Below are 20,819 nucleotides of genomic sequence, written 5' to 3'. Positions count from 1 at the left end.
TTTGCCTTCTGCAATCTCTGGCAATTTTTAAAAAGCATTTGAAAACCCATCTTTTCAACCAAGCGTTCTCAGCTTCTTAAAATTTGTCAGTTTTAATTTTGTGGTTCTTTGAACCTGCTTGAGTAATTACAAATTATTCTCTGGGAGACTCACAGCAATCTTGTGTGCTGAAGTACAGTTCCCTCCTCCATTTCTTCTCGGCATATACTAGTCTGAACTTTGTCACATCCGCATCTTTCCCCAACCTTGACTATTTAATCCAGAAGCCTTTCCTCATCCTTTATAAAGGAATCCCCCTTCAACCTCCCCCACTTTTTGAACCCTCCTTCAGTTATTTTATATTCATTGGTCTGTCTAGACTCATGGTGCCTCATCATAGGAAGTGTAGCTGAGCCAATGAAAACAGAAAAATTTGCATGAAGGGGCCGGTCTTTGTTTTTGGAGAGTTTAAGAAAGCAGGAGGAAAGGTCCAAGTGGATTATGCTTCAGGAAACTAAACACTTTTGGAGAGCTCACCATGGCCTGGACTCTGTTTCTTGTTGCATTTCTCACTTACTGCTCAGGTAAGCTAAAGCCCACTAGCCAGACAAAGATGCACTGTATGATATTATCGTATGATTTATCAGGGGGCAAATGATTGTTGCATACTGGCAACTACTCCCTGGTAATCCCAGCAGAGTTTCCTTCCCAGGCTCTGCTTGTGAAACACCACTGAGTTGTTATACTTTTAAAAATTGTTCTTAAACTGCTCTGTGAGCTTTTTATGGGTAAGTGCCACATTAATCCTCTGAATAACTGCAATAACAGCAGTAAGAAGGGTGTTCACATCTATATTTACTTAGGCCGATGGACCTTCAAACATAATGTGGATTTATCACAGAAGGCTAATGCTTTTGTCTTGTGAGAGCACAGAAAGTGAACGAAGATTGTGCTTTTTGCCCTCTCTTTCTGCAAAGGTGCCAGTTCTCAGCCAAGTTTGACTCAGCCTCCCTCGGCGTCTGTGTCCCTGGGCCAAACAGCTAAACTCTCCTGCTCAAGAAGTGGTGCTAGTAGCTGGGATGACATTCACTGGTATCAACAGAAACCTGGACAGGCTCCTCGCTTCCTGTGGTATGGTAGCAGCACCAGGGGTGAAGGGGTCCCGGATCGGTTCACTGGTTCTTACTCTGGGAACACGGGCCATTTAACCATCACCAACATCCAGGCTGGAGACGAGGCTGATTATTACTGTTGTGACTGGCCTAGTGCTAGTAGCATGTTCCACGGTGGTACAGTCTAATGGGGAACTAAGACAAAAACCTTCACTCTTCTTCCCCAACATGGGGAACTGAGAATCCTCAATGAGCTACATTTCATCTGGTCTCCAAATTTCTCTGAAACTTGAAGCTGGAATAGCTAGAAAGGCAAAATAATATCATTTGGGGTGGGGGCGGGGCACCCAAGCTACTAGCCAAGAAAGGGAGGCGAGTGATGCCTGCTCAGCTGCAGTGGACTATCCCACCCACCCACCTCCATATCTTTGAAGGCCACCTAACATAATAAGGTCATTCACATGAGCAAAATCCCTGGTGGCTAGATAGGGCTGGCAGGGGGGGATATACCTCCCTCCCCACACCCACAGTCTCCTGCAGTCTTGAGCTGCACCCTGCTGCCACACGCACGGTTATCTCTGCAGCCTGGCCTCCCGAAATCCCACAATGCACCACGCAAGTAGTGCGGTCCATTGGGGGATTCCCCTGCAAGTCTGTGTCTGTTCGGGTTATGACTGGGTACCTAGGTAGAAGGGTATGCTTGTGCCCTTCTGCATAGGTAATAGCCCGGGGGGAAACCTTGGGTCACCCCGTGGGGCATTGCTGGGATCGGCCCCAATTCCACACAAGCAGCTCTACCCAGGTAGGGCTATGTATGCCCGGATAGGATTGCTCATGTGAACAACCTTGATGTGTTACATAACGTGGTAACAATGTCACAGCATTGCAAGGGGGATGGTGACTTTTCTAATTCTTCTGTATTTTGGATGTATCACCCCCCCCCCCGCAACAAACACATTTTGTATCCGCTGAAAGGTGTGGAGTATGGTGTGTGTGCATGAGTGGAATGGCACCTCATTTAAATGCATTTACATCTGATGCACTGATGAAAAATGTGAATGTTCAAGGGGGTGTAGACAAACGTTCAATGAGGTATGGACTGTTTAAAGGCACTGCACTGCCTGCATCGTCTGCCTTCAGCCTATTGGTGGGGGTGTTGGTCCATCTTCCCCACATATGCTAGAATGAAACTATTATGATAATACCAAGGAAGTAGACACTGCACTGCCTGCATCTTTTGCCTTCAGCCGGTTGGTGGGGTTGTCGGTCCATCTTTCCCACATATGCTAGAATTAAATTAGAATAATAATCAGAAGTTCTGCACCTGTGGTGAGAAGTGAAGCAGGAAGCTTCTCATTCAATTGTGTACCTTTTTCTGGTCTGTACTGCTCACCTATGCAGAGAGATCAAACTTCATCAGCCCTAAGCAAGTATGCCTGAATGGAGCAGCCGAGATCTCTCTCCATGCCATCCTTCTCTATCATAAGGCCTCTCCACACTGTCTTACCCCTCTGATTCCCTTCCTCACTGATCATGGGGAGGAAGGAGTGTGCATTTCCTTTCCTTCCTGCCAGACCTCCCATTCACTGCCCCTCTCCGCAATTCAACATCCTCCTTCTCCTTTCCGGAACCTTTTCTAACTGTCGATTTATCAGCTGACCACAACAAAACGTAATCTCAGCATTTCTCTACAACCTTTGGGCAAATGGCTAGGGCAATTGCCTCTTGATAAAGCTGAGATTTTTGAAATAAAACATGTTCTTGAAGGCTACAGATCAGAGGAAGAGAAGCTGCACATGTTATGTAGTACTTCTATGCATGCTTACTCTGTGCAGATGCTTGGGCCAATGTTTAGGGGTCAGGCACTGGGGTCTGTGAGATCCCATCCTGCAGATACTCATTAAGTGTAAATATGGTATCTACTGTTTCTAACACAGCCAATGGGATTAGGAAGATTTGCATGCAGGAGGGGCCCTTCTTCCTCTCTGGAGGATTTAAGAAAGCACAGTGGGGGAGAGAGAGAGAGAGATCTTTGCTTCAGGAAGCAATAGGGCTTTGAAGAGCTCACCATGGCCTGGGATTTGTTTTTCCTTACACTTCTCACCTACTGTGCAGGTAAGGCCAATGCAGCTAAGTGCAGAAAGGAGATCCAATGAGTAGCGGTTCCAAAATATTTAGCAGGGGGAGAACAGCTGACTGTCCAGTCTCACACAGCATCCTTCCCAGTGGCCATTACTGGAGTCTCCCTTATGCTTCTTATTAGATTGGGGGCCCCTTGTGGGGCAGGGCATTATTTTCACATGACTTTTCCTATGTAAACCACTAAGAACAATAAATAAAACAATAATAGAAAGAAACTGTACATAGGCAAAGAGTGTTGTACATTGCATTTTATCATGGAAAGGAATTTTATCAGGAAAGGAATGCATTTTGAGCAAAGAAAATGTACTAAGTAAGCTTGTCTTTTTCTCCCCCATTTCTTTCCAAGGTTCCAGTTTGCAGGCAACGCTGACTCAGCCTCCCTCAGCGTCTGTGTCTCTGGGCCAAACAGTTAAACTCTCCTGCTCTGGAAGCAGTGATGGGAGCTGGCTCGGCTTCTCCAGGTATCAACAGAAACCTGGACAGGCCCCTCGCTTTGTGCACTGTAGTATTTGCAGCAGCAGGGGAGAAGGGATCCCGGACAGGTTCACTGCTTCTCAGTCCAGGGACACTGGCTCTTTAACCATCACTAATGTCCAGGCTGAAGACGAGGCTGGTTATTATTGTGCTAATGCAGAGCTTAGTAGTGGTGGGGAGTTCCACAGTGGTACAGTCTAATGGGGAACTGAGACAAAAACTTTCACTCTTCCTCTCAGATCAAGTCACTGAGAATAATTAACGAAACTTCAGCTGAAAATGAAAACATCCAAAGCACCAGAACTAGAGGAGAAGCACCAGTGCTGCTGGGTATTCTTCTAAAACAGCCCAGATACTGAGGCGGTGAGAGGAGAGGCCATTTTCAACTAACCGCCCCCCACCCCCTTCCATCTGAAGCCCACCTTGCTTCCCAATAGTATGTCCTGAGGGTTGTGCAGCCTTATGGGACAAACTTCCAAGAGGCAATGTGGGCTTCAGAGGGAGGGGAAGCTGTTGAAAATTACCCCCACCACCTGAGCAATGAAACTGCATTATTCTTGATGTCAATCATCATTGCAACATCCCAGTGCTAGTCTGTATCTGAGCCACTTTCCTTCCTCAGTCATGCAAGTCTCTTCAGGGACCCAGGATAGAAAGCTACAAATCAATAAATATATACATGTCCGTCTTTGAGGCAAGACCACTCACCCACTGAGCCACATAGATACACACCCACAAAACCTGAGCTGAGTGTGAGGGCACAGTTTCCAAAGGAGGTTTCTTGGGCAATCAAGAGCTCCACATATCTCAGATCACTGAGATCTGGAACTTTATGTTTATCTGATGTAAGTCTAGCTTAGAAAGAGTTAGACATGCCATGCTTTGATTCCCGGATTGTCCGGGGCCTGAAGTAGACGGTGGGGTTACTATTTCCTTCCTTCCTTCCTTCCTTCCTAGTATTCTGGGGGCGTTGAGCTGGACTAGGTGGAAGTTTTGGCTTGGTCCAGTGAGGAAGATATTATTTTATGCTGGTGCAAGATATTTTAATGCTGTGAAAACAAGACAAGTGGCAAGAAAACCCCAATGCTTCACACATCGAAAGCCTGCATCTTCTCCATTTAGTCTGTTGGTGGAGATCTTGGTCCATCTTCCTCACATTTGATAGAATTGCATTAAAGATCTGCACCTGTGGTGGAAAGGGAAGCACAGATGGGAGCCTTTTTCTAGTCCTTCCTGCGCATCCATGCACAGAGTTCATACCTGTTCAGCCTTAGCAAACACACAGTTGAAAGGAACTGAGTCTCCATTCTTCTGCCCATATCATAAAACCTCCCCACCACTGATATGCTGGAGGAAAGTATCTACATTTCCTTCCCTGCTGCGGACTGAGCCTGGCAAATAGGAATGTCAGAAGCTGTAGCATAACAAGTCAGACCATTGCAGGTTTGTCTACACAGACTGGCAGCGGCTCTCTGAAGTTACAGGCAGGAGTCTCTCCCAGCCCTACCTGGAGATGCAGCCAGGAATAGAACCTGGGACTTCTGAATGCAAAGCCGAAGCTGAGCTACGGCTCCATCCCCTTAAGGGAATACCTGACAGTGCTCATTTGTGGTCACCCATCCAAATGCAAACCAGGGCAGACCCTGCTTAGCAAAAGTGCCCTGTCCATTGCCTGACCCCCTACACATTGGTCCATGTAGTCTCTGCACATAAGAGAATACTGAAGGGTGGCTGAATTGACAAGTGTTGGGGCGGTTTTCTTGCTGTGTTGAATCACAGTTGGAGAAATCCTACCTGCATATCCTCATGCAGCATAAATATAGTATCTGCCTTTAGTGGCAGGGCCAATGGGCGTGGGCACATTTGCATGCAGGGAGCCTTCTTCCTTTCTGTCCAATTTAAGTACAGAGGCAGAAGGTTCCAGGCAGACTTTTCTGTTTCCATCTGAAAACTAAACTGCTTTGAAGTGCTCACCATGGCCGGGGCTCTGATATCCCTGGCACTCCTCAGTTATTGTGCAGGTAAGAGAAACCCAGGTAAACAGGCAAAGAGACACCTTTAAAGGCGAGGAAGGGAAGAGCAACTGTCCCTATTCAGAGAAGCATTGTATCCCTCCCTCCTGCTGTGTGTGGCCAGTACCTCCTCTGTGTTTCTTTTTGACTGGAAGCCACTTTGAGCCAGAAGACTATTTTCATTCCGTTTACTATTTAACCCACTTACCGATAATAGAATTTAGGAATGACATTATTTAGGTCAATTGGCCACGTTTATATCTGTATTGTGCATTTTATATGTTTGTGATTTTTGAGAGAAGAAAATGCATCAAGGTTGTGCTTTTTGCTCCTTTTATTGTTTTCCCCACAAAGGTCTCAGTTCACAGGCGAGTGTGACTCAGCCTGCATCAGCGTCTGTGTCCCAGGGTCTAACCATTGCACTTTCCTGCACTAGAAGTGGAACTGGGGGTGGTCGGTGGGCAGATGAGTATGCCTGGTATCAACAGAGACCCGGACAAGCTCCTCGCTTCGTGCTCTTCCGCACTACCCAAAGAGGAGAAGGGATCCCGGATCGGTTCACTGGTTCCTACTCTGGAAATGCGGCTTCTTTAACTATCACCAATGTCCAGGCTGAAGATGAGGCTTATTACTACTGTGGGGACTGGTATAACTCTGGAAGCTGGATGTTCCACACTGGTACGGTCTAATGGAGAACTGAGACAAAAATCTTCACTCTTCCTTTAAGAGCGAGGAACTGAGAAGTCTTAAATGGCTTCAGCTGATCTGCTCTTGAAATAATTTGAAACTGTATTATTTATGTATTTATTTATTACATTTATAGCCTGCTCTTCCTCCGATGTGCTCAGAGCCATGTACATGCTTATTTTTATCCTCACAACAACCCTGTGAGGTAGGTTAGGCTGAGAGATACATAACTGGCCCGGAGTCACCCAGTGAGTTTCATGGTTGAATGGGGATTTGAACTCAGGTCTTCCCGGTCCTAGTCCAATACTCTAACCACTACGCTATGTTGGCTCTCGCTTCCTTTTGTTAGGGTTACCTTAGAGAGCACCTTCTGCATGATCCTCACTGCACATTAAGGTCATCTGAAGAGGTCCATCTCCAGTTACCACCAGTATGTCTGGTGATGACTCAGAGGTGGGCCTTCTCTGTAGCTGCTCCTGGGCTGTGGAATGCACTCCTGGCAGAAATCCATAGTTTGAGTTCATTGTTGGCCTGGCCTTCTAGGGTTTTTAAACTGTCCTAAATGTTTTAGGATCGACCATTCATAGTCAAGGATCCAGCAGTCAAGAAATACGCTGCAGACTAGCACTTGGTAGGGTTGCAATGAAGGCCTTGAAAAGGATATTTAGATGCCATGACGTGTCTACACCTACAAAGATTAGAATCGTTCAAACAATGGTATTCCCCATGACATTCTATGGATGCGAAAGCTGGACTTTGAAGAAGCAAGATAGAGAAAGCATTGACGCTTTTGAACTTTGGTGCTGGAGAAAACTTTTGAGGAGACCATGGACAGCCAGGAAAACAAACCAATGGATCATAGAACAAAAATCACATGACCCTTTTCTCCGTTAACTCCATTTGCTCACATTTGGACATACAGATACTAGAACTGGACATGAAGGGACCTCTGGTTTCATGTTACGTGTGAAGGTGGCCTAAATCTGCATTTGGCAAATTATTTTAAAAGGTGGTGAGCAAACTGCAATGCAGCTACATTTGAAATCTTATCACATGCCCCTATGTGATGCCTGCTCTCTCAGCTTCCACCTTTAGGGGTAAGTGTTGGTCTGGTTTCCTTTAATTTGGCAGATTTAGATGACTCCACAGGTCCCCCTGCACCTGTGATGTGAAGTGAAGCAGAAGAATGTCGTTTGGTATACATGGGTGCTCTTTGCAGGCCTTGCCGTCCTGATCTACAGAGAGATCAAATCCACAGAGACACATTTATCTGCCCAAGAACACAGCTAGGATTCTGGGCTGGCCGAGAGAAGTATGCAGGTGATGAGTTGAGGATACTGCAAAGCAAGATGGGAGTTGAAGAACCTCTTCCTCATCTAAATGTATGAAATGATTTTCATCTTCACTCTGGATTCTGAGGGTGAAGGTGTTCCTTGTGGCATTTTAATCTGATTTTGCATTGGAAGTCATGATTATCCCAACTTGTGCTCCAGGAATGATAATCAGCCCTGCAAAGGAACACAAAAGCCAGACGAGACGCTGTGGGGAAGAATCAGTGAATACGGAAAGAATTAAGGACTTTCTATTCTACCTGCTAATTTCCCCTTACAAGTTCCACTCACCCATGATGTCTGCTCAGCCATATTTGCTGAGGTAACACAATCCTTCTTCAGTGCCCTGCCAGCCTTTTAACATTCTGAGTTCCGCCACTGTCTCATTGGTCAATATAAGCATCAACAATCTAAGCCAAGAACCCTTCAAGAATCCAGAAGCCTGTGCTAAGTAGGGTCCACCATAGTTGGCATTTGGATGGGGGACTCCATGTGAATACTGTCAGATATTGCCCTTACGGGATGGGGCCTTAGTAACTCAGTACTGGAGCATCTGCTTTGCAGGCAGAAGGTCCCAGGTTCATTCCCTGGCAGCATCTCTAGGTAGGGTTGGGAAAGACTCCTGCCTGAAACCTTGGAGAGCCACTGCCAATCAGCGTTGACAATGTAGAGACCTCTGCCAGTCAGTTCCCCTAACCTAGAGGACCAATAGTCTGACTCGGTATAAAGCAATTAATCACCTATCTCCCTAACCTTTAGTCTTCTTTTAAAGAACCCCCCTTCAGTTTCATGCAAATTTGTGATCACTGGCCTGGTGAGCTGAATTTGTGACAATTGGCCTGGTGATGTCACCTCAAAGGAGGCATGGCATATCTAGCAGAGCCAATGGTACTGGACAAATTTGCATGCCAGGGAGCATTCTTTATTTCTGGAGGATTGAATCAAGGAGGCAGAAGATCCCACAAAGTTGTCTCCCTTCTCTAGGAAGCCAGACTCCTCCAAAAAGCTCATCATGGCCTGGGCTCTCTTTTTCCTTGCACTTTCCACTTACTGTGCAGGTAAGGTAAATCTTGCTAAATGAGTTCATCAGCACTGCTTAAAGTGGTGGCCGTCTTACATTTAGTAGGGAAAGTAATAGAATCAGAGAGTGGGAGGGGATTTAGGAGGTCTCCAAGACCTGCTTAGAGCAGGAAACAGCTCCAGCATCCTTGACAATGTGCTTTCAAACAAAACAAACAAGAAGGAGAAGAACAGAAATAATAATAAAATATATATAGAATGTTTTGGTTGAGCATTGCATAGGCCTTTAAGATGAAATCAACAGCAGCTATAGCAAGAAGAAAAAGAAGGAATATATATTGTTTGGACACATTTTGCATCATTGATTGGGTCAAAGCAGCAGTGTATCTTAGGAAATATGATGGTTTTGTACTGTTTGAATGACAGAAAATGAATGAGTGTTTCAAGCCATGCTTTTTGCTCTCTCTTTTTGCAAAGGTGTCCGTTCTCAAGCAACCTTGACCCAGCCTGCTTCCATGTCTGTGTCCCCGGGCCAAACCATTAAACTCTCCTGCTCACAAAGCAGTGGAGGCAGCTGGAACAACTACTTCTTTTGGCATCAGCAGAGACCTGGACAGGCTCCTCGCTATGTACATGGTGAAGGTTATAGCAGAGGAGAAGGGATCCCGAATCGGTTCACCGCTTCGGAGTCTGGGAGCACTGGCTATTTAACCATCACCAATGTCCAGGCTGAAGACGAGGCTGATTATTACTGTCAGGACTGGTATGGCACTGCTAGCATGTTCCACAGTGGTACAGTCTAAGGTGGAACGTTGACAGAAACCTTCACTCTCCAGAATGGGGAACTGAGAATTCTTAAAGAGCTCCCGTGGTGTCAATACTACTTGAAAGAGAGTTGGTGGAAAAGTCATATGTTACCATTCCTGGGACTGCCACCTCCCGAGCTATTAGCACCAACTGTCCCATAAAAGAAAAGAAGCAGAGAGGGAACATAGGAAGCTGCCATATACTGAGTCAGACCATTGGTCTACCTAGCTCAGTATTGTCTACCCAGACTGGCAGCGGCTTCTCCAAGGTTGCAGGCAGGAATCTCTCCCAGCCTTGTCTTGGAGATGCTGCCAGGGAGGCGACTTGGAACCTTCTGATGCTCTTCCCAGAGCGGCTCCATCCCCTAAGGGGAATACCTTACAGTGTTCACACTTCTAGTCTCATATGCAACCAGGGTGGACCCTGCTTAGCTAAGGGGACGAGTCATGCCTGCTACCACAAGACCAGCTCTAAGCATGAGAGGTGCCTATTGTGCTTCAGTCGGACTTTCCCCTCTCCCTGAAGGCCATCCAACATACTATCCTTGGAGACAGCTGGTCTGAAAATCGCCTTGACCATTGACAGACCTGTTCTCCATGAATTTGTCTAAGCCCCCTTGAAAGCCATCTGAGCTGCTGGCCATCACATTTCGTGGCAGAGCATTCCATTTGCTTTGCTGAAGTTGAATTGCACGTACTTACTGGGTTCCTTTTCAAAAGTTGCCAGCTATTTTGAGGATAAAGGTCAAAAAGCAGGACAGAAATGTACATTATTTTTTTTAAAAGGTGAATCCACGTCCTTTCTCAAGGTGGGATCACTTACCATCTGCCTCTTACAGACTGACATGCACAACCAAAAGAGCAGGGGCGTAACTATAATAGGGCAAGGGGAGGCAGTTGTCTGGGAGCCCACTGCCTTGGGGGGGGGGCCCCAGAGACAGGTCACATGACTGACTCCCCCAGCCGCACACCCGCCCGGGATTCCTTCAGTTGTATTCATCCTCCGAAATTGATGCGAGTGTTAAGACCTGGAGCTACCAGAACAGCATCTCTTTCTCTAGTACCATTAAATGACTTGCATATGCCCCTACAAAAGAGTACAAAGTCTCCAAATAATGTTTCTTGGAGTACAAAGAATTCAGGGCATGAGGCCATCGAGGGACTGTAGTACAAGCCACAGATGCCCACGTGCCCTCCCATGCTGCCCACATGGGCAAAGGGGGCTGGGGAGTGCCAATGTCAGGCTTCACCTGAGGCACTCTGATCCTTGGGTCGGCCCTGATAACTGGGCTAACAGCAGCAAGTTGTATTTATTTACTGTATTTTCTATGCAATATTGTCAAATATTGTATATGGGGCCAAAGTAAAAAACCTGTTTGGATGGTTAGATAGATGGATGGATGGGTAGATGATAGATAGATGGATAGATCTCCTGGTTGAAGGCAGGACCGTACACCCACTGGCCTACGTGCATCAACTCATGCAACCCAACCAGAGTGTTCCATACACAGAGTTCAAGGTCACCAAAGAAAGTATCTTAGAAAACAAAGAGCTCTAGATGTCTCAGACAAGAGAACTTGAGATCAGAAAAGCTCTGTAAGTTAAATCTCATTTAGAACGAGTTAGAGATGCCATGATTTGATTCCCGGATTATCCCGGGGTTGAAGAAAAGTTGGGTGCCATTTCCTTCACTGCCTGCTTGAGAATGCCGTGCAGGCCAAGGCAGATCATTTCTGGGCTCAAAGTGTAGGGACTAGCTGCAGAGCTGGTTTGGTCACAGCAAAGCAGGTTTTGGCTTATGCCACTGCAGAGTTGTTGAGCCATAGAAGTAAGTCTGGATGCAAAGAAATCAACCCCAAACCTTTAAAGCCAATTCCATGACTCATCAATACTCCATCGATAGATATCTTCTTAAATCCTCACTGGGGCTGCATTGAAATTGCTAACTCAGGAGGAATAGTGAAGTGATAGCCTCAGGAACAGCAAGGAGGGGAGAATTTAACAGAATCAGTGTCAGGATGTTTGTTGAAGAGAAGCAACAGTTCCTAAGGAGGTTTCTGCAGGGTCTTTTTCTCTCTTTCTCTCTGTGTGTGTGTGTGAGAGAGAGAGAGAGAGAGAGAGAGAGAGAGAGATCCTTTTTTTGTATGAAATGCTGACTGAGATGCATCTTCTGGCTTCAGCCTGTTGGTGGAGATGTTGGTCTAGCTTTCCCACAAATGACAGAATCAAACTATTATAATAATTGGAAGTCTTGCATCTGTGGTGGAAAGGAAAGCTGAGCACCTTTCCTTTGGACCTTTTCCTGGACCTTTCTGCTCCCACATGCAGAGTTCAAACTTGATCACCGCTAAACAAGTAGCCCTGAACAGAGTCTAAATCTCTCTCCCTGCCCTCCTAAAGCATAAACCTGCTCCCTGATGGCCGCCCAGGTTGATGAGCAGAAGTGTCTGTTTCCTTCCCTTCCTGCCTTCCTGTGTGAGCATAGGCTCTGTGCAGATATAGGGATCGGGCAGAGAGATTGCATCCTGCATATGTTGATGGAGCAGAAATATTGGCTAGTTCTAGTCGATCCAATGGGAGTGTGTCCATGATGAGTGGGCCCCTGTACCCAAAGGGTTCACAGTCTAAAAACATACCCAGAGGAGACACCAGCAACAGCCACTGGAAGGATGCTGTGCTGGGGTTGGATAAGGCCAGCTGCTCTCCCACGGCTAAACAGAAGTGTCTCTTTGCAGGGATGTTGGGACCACTGTGTAGGGGTCAGGCAGGGAATCATGATGTGTGACCTCCCATCCTGTATGCATATACTGAGCATAATATATTATCTGCTGTTTCTAGCAGAACCAATGGGAGTGGAGAAATTTGCATCCTTCCTCTCTTGGAGAATTTAAGAATGGAGTGGGACGTTCTTACACTGTTATCTGTCTCTATCAGGAAGCCAAACTCCTTTGAAGAGCTCGCCATGGCCAGGGCTTTGCTTTTCCTTGCCCTTCTCACTTACAGTACAGGTGAGATAATTTTCCATCCAGCATAGCATCCTTCCAAGTGGCTGCTGCTAGGATCTCCCTTATACTATTTTTATTTTTAAAAAATTGGAGTCCCTTTGTATCAGGGCACTATTTTCTCAGTCTTTTTGCTATGTAAAGTGTGTCGTGGATTTTTAATTGAAAAGTAGTTTATACATATTCTTAATATTAGTAAAGATGACTTTAAGGGTGTTCAGAAATAATTTTATTCTAAATAACAAGAAGGTCTGTATTGTGTATTGTTCTTAGAAAGAAAATGGGTTTGTGAGAGCAAGAAACCTGAATGAAGGTTGTGCTATTTGCTTTCTCTTTTGCCCACCAAAGGTGTCAGTTCTCAGGTGTTGACTCAGCCTGGCTCAGTGTCTGGGTCCCTGGGCCAGACAGTGAAACTCTCCTGCACAAAAAGCAGTGGGTCCATGTGGGACAATGACAACACTTGGTATCAACAAAAAACCGGAGAGGCTTCTCGCTTTCTGTGGTATGGTACAAGCACCAGAGGAGACGGGGTCCCGGACCGGTTCACTGGTTCTGAATCTGGCAACACCGGCTATTTAACCATCACAAATGTCCAGGCTGAAGATGAGGCAGTTTATTACTGTTGCGACCAGTATCATGCTGGTAGTTTTTGGCCGTTCCACTGTGATGCTGTCTAATGGGGAACTGAGCCAAAAACCTGTTGGGGCAGTGAACTAAGAGTTCACACCCATTTCGGAGGATGAATACAACTGAAGGAAGCCCGGGCAGGTGCGTGGCTGGGGGAGTCAGTCATGTGACTTGCCTCTGGGGGGGCCCAAGGCAGTAGGCCCCCAGACAACTGTCTCCCCTTGCCCTGTTATAGTTATGCCCCTGGCTCCAAGTACATGTTTTCATAAGTCTTTGGAACATGTATTTAGGGGTGATTCAGATGTACAGTGCCTAGAAACAATTTAGGGATATGCCAAGAGGGTGTTGGGGTATTCATGGAGGATGTCCTGAAGGGCATGATTCTAGTGCTTCCTACTTATGTGCCATAATGTTTCAAGCAGCCTAATGTCCGAAAAGTACTGTTGTTAACCTCAGCGTGGTTTTTTTAACCCCCTTGAGGAAATTGCCTTTCCCCCCTTTTATTAAAGTGGGAGTATTTGGAGCAATGTTTTTGTTATAGATACAGAAGCTACACATGTACAGTGCAAAATGTGAGGCACGGTATATGAGATCCCGACGTGCACACCTACAAAGATTAGAATTGTTTGGACAATGGTTTTCCCTGTGACACTCTATGGATGCGAAAGCTGGACTTTGAAGAAGCAAGAAAGAAAAAGCATTGATGCTTTTGAACTTGAGTGTTGGAGAAAACTTTTGAGGAGACTATGGACAGCCTGGAAAACAAACCAATGGATCATAGAACAGATCAATCCAGCAGTTTCACTCGAGGCACACATGACCAGGCTCACACTATCCTACTTTGGACACATTGTGCGCAGATCCAACTCCCTTGAGAAGTCCATCATGCTGGGAAAAGTTGAAGGAAAGAGAAGACGAGGACAACCAGCAGCAAGGTGGACGGACTCGATTATGACAGCAATGAATGCACCCCTGAGAGACCTTCAAGGCCAAGTGGAAGACAGATCATCCTGGAGAGAATCTATCTGTGTGGCCACTAAGAGTCAACACTGACTTGATGGCACTTAATCAATCAATCAATCAATCAACCTGCATATACCCACTGAGCATAAATATGTTATCGCTCTTTCTAGCAGACCTAATGGAATTGGATATATAATAAAATAATAAGATGGTTCCCCATCCCCAAATGACTGATGCACAAAGTAGACACCAGCAACTGCCCCTACAAGGATGTTGTGCTGGGGATGGATAGGGCAGGTTGCTCTCCCCTCTGCTAAGTAAAAAAGAATCACCAGTTTGAAAATAGCACTTACACTTACATTTATATACCACTCTATAGCCAGAGCTCTCTAAGCGGTTTTACAATGATTTAGCATATTGCCCCCAACATTCTGGGTACTCATTTTACCGACCTCGGAAGGATGGAAAGCTGAGTCAACCTTGAGCCCCTGGTCAGGATTGAACTTGTAACCTTCTGGTTACAGGGTGGCAGTTTTACCACTGCGCCACCAGGGGCTCTTTATCTTTTAATAGGCTCTTTTAAAAGTGCCTATTTATCTAGTGTTTGTATCTGTGTGTAGGGCTCAGGCAGTGAGGCTCCGTATGTGACATCTCACAGGGAGTAGAGCTGGTCTTGTGGTAGGAAGTATGACTTGTCCCCTTAGCTAAGCAGGGTCTGCCCTGGTTGCATTTGAATGGGAGACTAAAAGTGTGAGCACTGGAAGATCTTCCCCTCAGGGGATGGAGCTGCAGCAGAAGGTTCCAAGTTCCCTCCCTGGCAGCATCTCCAAGTCAGGGCTGAGAGAGATTCCTGCCTACAACCTTGGAGAAGCTGCTGCCAGTCTGTGAAGACAATACTGAGCTAGATAGACCAATGGTCTGACTCAGTATATGGCAGCTTCCTATGGTCCTATGATCCTGCATGTACTCATTGTGCATAAATCTGTTATCAGCTGTTTGTAGCAGAGCCAATGGGAGGGTGGCAATTTGCATTCTTCCTCTCTGAAAGATTTAAGAAGGAGAGGGAAGTTCTTACACTGTTATCTGTCTCCACCAGGAAACCAGATTCCTTTGAAGAGTTCACCATGACCTGGACTCTGTTTTTCCTTGCACTTCTCTCTTTCTCTGCAGGTAAATACTGCCAGGTACCTAGGCAAAGAGGTGCCTTAGGAAGTTGTGCTTCTAATATAATGAGCAGTTGGGGATTGCAGTTGTCTTCAATCTGTCCAGCAAAGCATCCTTCCCAGTGGCTGCTACTGGTGTCTCCCTTATATTTCTTCTTTAGATTGGGGGTCCCTTTGGGTCAGAGAACTATCTTATTCATCTCGCTCTGTAAATGATGATGTTCCCTTTCTCTTGAAAAGTGTTGTGTGTGTGTGTGTGTGTGTATGTCTGTATATAATATTACACACACACACACACACACTGACATTTTCTTAATATGAATAGTAAAGACTACAAGAGCAGTTTCCAGAACTGATTTTACTTACATCTATGGATCAACAGCAACAACCATGTCTGTACTGTATATTATTTATCATTGGGAGGTGATGCTTTTGTGAAAACAAGGAAAATGAGTGAAGGTTATGCTTTTTGCTCTCTCTTTTTCTGCCAAAAGGTGTCATTTCTCAGAGCGTGACCCAGCCCACCTCCATGTCTGCGTCCCTGGGCCAAACAGTAAAACTCACCTGCACAAAAAGCAGTGGGGTCAGCTGGAGTGGTGGCCCAGCCTGGCATCAACAGAGACCTGGTCAGGCTCCTCGCTTTGTGGTCTATCAAACCACTAGCAGGGGAGAAGGGATCCCGGATCGGTTCACTGGTTCCTCCTCTGGAAATAATTATTATTTGACCATCACGAACGTCCAGGCTGAAGACGAGGCTGATTATTACTGTTGTGAACAATACAGCTCTGGTAGCAGCTGGCCGTCCCACAGTGATACAATCTAATGGGGAACTGAGACGAAAACCTCTTCATGGCAGGGAACTAAGAATTCATTTGATCTCTTCTCATAACAATTTAAGCATTAGACTTGGGGTGGATAGAAAAAAGAATACCCTCACCCTCCTCCACCCTGGGCATGAACACAAACTGACCTCTGAATGAGAAGAAATGAAAGGGAGGCTGGTGAAGCCTGTTTTGCTTAAGTTGGATAACTGCCCTGATCCCCACCTTGAGAGACAGTCAATAAATAATATTTTCAGGGCTCTGGTCTGATTTTGTCTTCTTTTGTTAAAGTGGGATTTTAAGTGGAAGTACTTGTTTGGATTGTTTTGTTTAAGGGGTCACTCAGATGAATAGCCATCACACATGATTATGGATATGTCAAAAGGGTGGACACCCTGATAAAGGGATGTGAGAACAGGTTTGACATGGAACCAATTTGGTTCAGTATTCAACCGAACCCCTCCCTGGTTCAGTTCTCTATCAAACCCAACCCCTCCCGGCTGTTCGGGGAAGGGGGGGTTCACAATAAAAAAAACTCTTAAAAATTAAATTGTACTTACTGCCACCCGATCCGGGGGCTTAGATTCGGCTGCTGGGGGCGGGGTGTCTCCAGAAGTTCCCCTTCACCCCCTGCCAGCCTCCATTTATGTCCAAGTTGCTCAGTTCACATGGTCTTCCGTGCCTGCCCTCCATTGTAGCAGCCATTTTGGAGACTGCCATGCATGCCCAATGGGTCTCTGCATTTTGGGGGTCACCACAATGGAGGGTTTCATCACCTCACCAAATTATATTTCCCCGCATTTTAATGTAATGCCTGCAGAACCTCTGGCCCATTCAACTGGAGATCTTCATTTGAGATCTGGCCATTCAACTAGAGATCTTCCGTATGAATGCGGCCTTTGATTCCAAACTGCAAAGGAACAGGGAGATTAGGCCGGGGGCAGATATAAATAAATGCAATGACATCAATCTGAATCTGCAAACTGGGCAAATGCTTTACGTTGGTGTGGATCAAACTCTACAGTTCTGATTAATTTAAAATCTTGTTTACACCTAGCCTACGTGATGCCTGCTATTTCAGATTCAACCTTTAGGGGTAGGTGTTGGTCTTGTTTCCTCGGCATCAGCAGAATGAGTCTCCTCACAGTTTCATACTCCCTGCTCCCTGATTGTCTCCCACACTGATAAGCTGGAGGAAGGAGTATACATTTCTTTTCCTTTCCTTCCTGCCTGAGCTACAGTTGACTTCCCTTCCCTGTAATCCATTCTCTGTTTTGAAACATTTCAACTGTAGACTTATCAACTAATCAGAACTCAAAATTATTCCTGCATCTTTTGTAACAACCTTTGAGCAAGTTGCATTTTTAATTCCTAGTGCAATGAGAGACTTTATTATTTATATATTAAATAATAAAGTTTCTCATTCTTTTTTGAGAAGAAGTATTACTTATATATACCTCTTCTCAAAATAGAATTTCTCCACGAGGTTGCACAGAAACCATAAAGTCAGAAGATGGTCCCTGTTCCCCAAAGGGCTTACCGTCTAAAAAGATGCACAAAGTAGACACTGGCAACAGCCACTGGAGGGATGCTGTGCTGGGGATGGATAGGGCCAGTTGCTCTCCCCCTGCTAAATAGAAGAGAGAATCACTACTTTGAAAGGTACCTCTTTATCCAGTTAGCAGAGGTACATGAACCACTGTGTAGGGGTTAGGCAGTGAGGCAAAATGTGTGAGATTCCATCCTGCATGTGCTCATTGAGCATAAATACATTATCAGCTGTTTCTCTCAGAGTGAGTGGGAGGGGGCAAATTTGCATCTTTCCTCTCTGAAGCATTTAAGAATGGAGGGGGAAGGTCCTACACAGTGATCTGTCTCCATCAGGAAACCAAACTCCTTTGGAGAGCTCACCATGGCCGGGGCTATATTTTTCCTTGCACTTCTCACTTACTGTACAGGTAAGATGAACACAGGTAACTAAACAAAGTGACACCTTTAAATGCAGTAGTTCTAATATATTTATAAGGGCAAACGAGCAACTGTCCTCATTCCGTCCAGCATACCATCTTTCCTAGTGTCTCTTGCAGGTCTCTCTCTCTTATATTTCTTCTGTATTTGGAGTCCCTTTGGGCACTATTTTCTCATTCCTTTCGCTATGTCAATTGATTGATGCACATTGTCTTGAAAAGTGGTCTATACATATTTTTAATATTGCAGTAAACACTTTGATAAGAGTGACCGGAACTAATTTTACTTAGGGCTATGGATCGATAAAAAACAACAACCCCACATGTCAGTGCTGTATATTTATCATAGGAAGGTGATGCTTTTGGGACATGAATGAAAGTTGTGCTTTTTGCTCTCTCTTTTTTGCCAAAAGGTGTAAGTTCCCAGACAAGTTTGACTCAGCCTGCCTCCATGTCGGTGTCCAGGGGCCAAACAGTGAAACTTGCCTGCACAAAAAGCAGTGGGACCAGCTGGGACAACGACAATGCCTGGTATCAACAAAGACCTGGACAGGCTCCTCGCTTTCTGCACTGTAGTGGCTGCAGCAGCAGAGGAGAAGGGATCCCGGATCGGTTCACTGCCTCCGCCTCTGGGAACACCATGTATTTAACCATCGCAAATGTCCAAGCTGAAGACGAGGCAGATTATTACTGTGAGGATGAGTACAACACTGGTAGTGGTTGGGCGTTCCACGGTGGTACAGTCTAATGGGGAAGCGAGACAAAAACCTCTTCAGGGCAAGGAACTGAGAATTCTTAAAAAGCTTCATTTGATCGGTACTCAAGGCAATGTAAAGTGAAGAGCTGGAATGGATAGAAAATCCATGCCCCCACCCTCCCTGTCACTGGGTATGAACACAAACTTTCCTGTGTGAGTGAAGAAACAGAGAGTGGGAGGTTGGTGATGCATGCTTTACTTCAACTGGAACACAGCCCAGTCTACCCTGAGGGACATTCAATAAATTGTCCTTTGAAAGATTTGGTCTGATTTTGTGTTCTTTTTTTAATGTGGAGATTTCCTATATTTACTGAGGATTCTTCCTGCCCGCCACATCTTGTAAGTAGCTTTGGCGAACATGGGTGAAAAGCAGGATAAAGATCTTTGGATGAAAGAAAGAAAGAAAGAAAGAAAACATCTCTTTCTTCAATTCAGGGCCAGCACCTACTGGCCGACACAGATCAATACAAACACAAGGAATATGTATATACTACTATAACTAAACCAATAAAACTGTTGTAAACTGCCTAGATAATTTGGTAGTGGGTGGTACATAAATATGCTAAACAAACAAACAAACAAACAAACAAACAAATTGGCTCCCTGTCCACAATGTTCTCACAATCTACAAAGATCAAGCCACACAACCCAACAGAGTAGCCCAAGAGCTGTGTGTAAGGTGACCAAAAACGGTCTTACTGGGGCACAAATTGCTCCAGATATCTCAGAACAGTGGAGTTTTGAACATTTTGCTCATGTATGTATGTATTTAGCATATTTCTGTCCCACCCAAAACTCACGTTATGTGGATGCAACTCCTGTTAGGGAAGAATTAAGCAAGGGAGAGATCCTTCCCAGATCATATTAGGATTGATTGTAATATTCATATTCAAGTTGACATATGTGACTCTTAAATAGATTTACTGGCATTGATGACTTGGAGCAAATATTCATCCATTTTACACTCTTTTACAGTGTGGTTCTCCATAGCTTTCATGTTCACTCTTCAATGGACCTTGGCTATGGACTGAACTGTTTGGTTGGTGCTATAGGTGGACCCATGTTACAAACATTCTCAAATAGAAAACTATGATACCAAAGTGCGAAGAAACTAGGGGTTGGGGGGATGAAAGTTATTTTCTAGGGGCATATGCAGTGACATGCATCTGAATCTGCAAACTAGACAAATTCTTCTGGTTGGTGATTATCAAACTCTGCAAAGCAGTTGATATTTGCCTTACTGTGCAAAAACAACCAGAATACACCCTTCACTGAATTCATAATTATACTTCATTATCTGATCTTTGTCTTGTGTGCTACAACCCTTCCCTCTATGGATTGTACATTGCACACACGGAGAAGGCCAAGCATCACCCCAAGTGGGTCATTCCAATATGCACCCATGTTTCTTTAGCAGGCCAAAGGGCAGGGAAATCAGACAATGGCTGTTTTTGCATGTAACGGGGGACTGGAGGTGAAGGGACTTGCGGTTTCCTTACCGTTATGTCCGAAGGCATGCAGCTCCATTGCACGACCTGAAGTTGCACTCACACACCAATTTAAACCCTCAGTTTATAGTGGATGTTGCTGCTCAAAACTGAGGGTCCATGGACCTCTGTTCCATCCGAATGGAATGGAGGATGCATTTGTCCGGACTGGAGTGGAGGAAGGAATCTCCGCCCTCTCTCCCTGTGTGATTGGCTGTGCAGACTGTCCTTCAAGCATGAAGGAAGCCCGCCCAGCTAGTTCCCCCTCCTCTCTACAGTCTCGCTGGCTGCAGAAAGGATGCTTTCCCTGTTGTCTGAATACATCCCGGGGGGTGGGGGACTTGCAGTTCCGCATGCTGTGCGAATGCGGCCAGTATATAATCCAAATTGTCTCTTCTTGACCATTTACCAGCAATCATTTGGGCTGAGGTTACATATGGCGGTCTCTTCAGCTCCCTGACAGCCTTCT

At 45.5% G+C, this 20,819-nt stretch overlaps 1 protein-coding gene and 1 gene segment (V, D, J or C); both read left to right on the top strand.

The window, feature by feature from the left end:
* Positions 1–454: 454 nt before the first annotated feature.
* Positions 455–3,882, top strand: LOC128337923 (immunoglobulin lambda variable 5-37-like). The segment is given in 3 exon segments: positions 455–563; positions 957–1,110; positions 3,580–3,882. Coding segments are annotated over 3 exon segments (267 nt in total).
* A 1,496-nt stretch (positions 3,883–5,378) lies between these two features.
* On the top strand, positions 5,379–19,070 carry LOC128337916 (immunoglobulin lambda-1 light chain-like). 2 transcript variants are annotated; one of them, XM_053279599.1, is made up of 5 exons: positions 5,379–5,728; positions 6,074–6,397; positions 9,235–9,520; positions 15,252–15,325; positions 18,520–19,070. In XM_053279599.1, the coding sequence occupies exons 1-5, from the start codon at positions 5,683–5,685 to the stop codon at positions 18,852–18,854; spliced, it is 1,065 nt and encodes a 354-aa protein (XP_053135574.1). In that variant the 5' UTR covers positions 5,379–5,682; the 3' UTR covers positions 18,855–19,070. The 2 variants fall into 2 exon arrangements, with proteins under 2 accessions (XP_053135574.1, XP_053135576.1); XM_053279601.1 differs by lacking the exon at positions 18,520–19,070 and adding an exon at positions 15,813–16,347.
* Positions 19,071–20,819: the final 1,749 nt, after the last annotated feature.

The sequence above is a fragment of the Hemicordylus capensis genome, chromosome 15, assembly GCF_027244095.1.
Source record: "Hemicordylus capensis ecotype Gifberg chromosome 15, rHemCap1.1.pri, whole genome shotgun sequence".
Taxonomy (NCBI): Eukaryota; Metazoa; Chordata; class Lepidosauria; order Squamata; family Cordylidae; genus Hemicordylus; species Hemicordylus capensis.
This window is presented reverse-complemented; position numbering and strand designations above follow the sequence as displayed.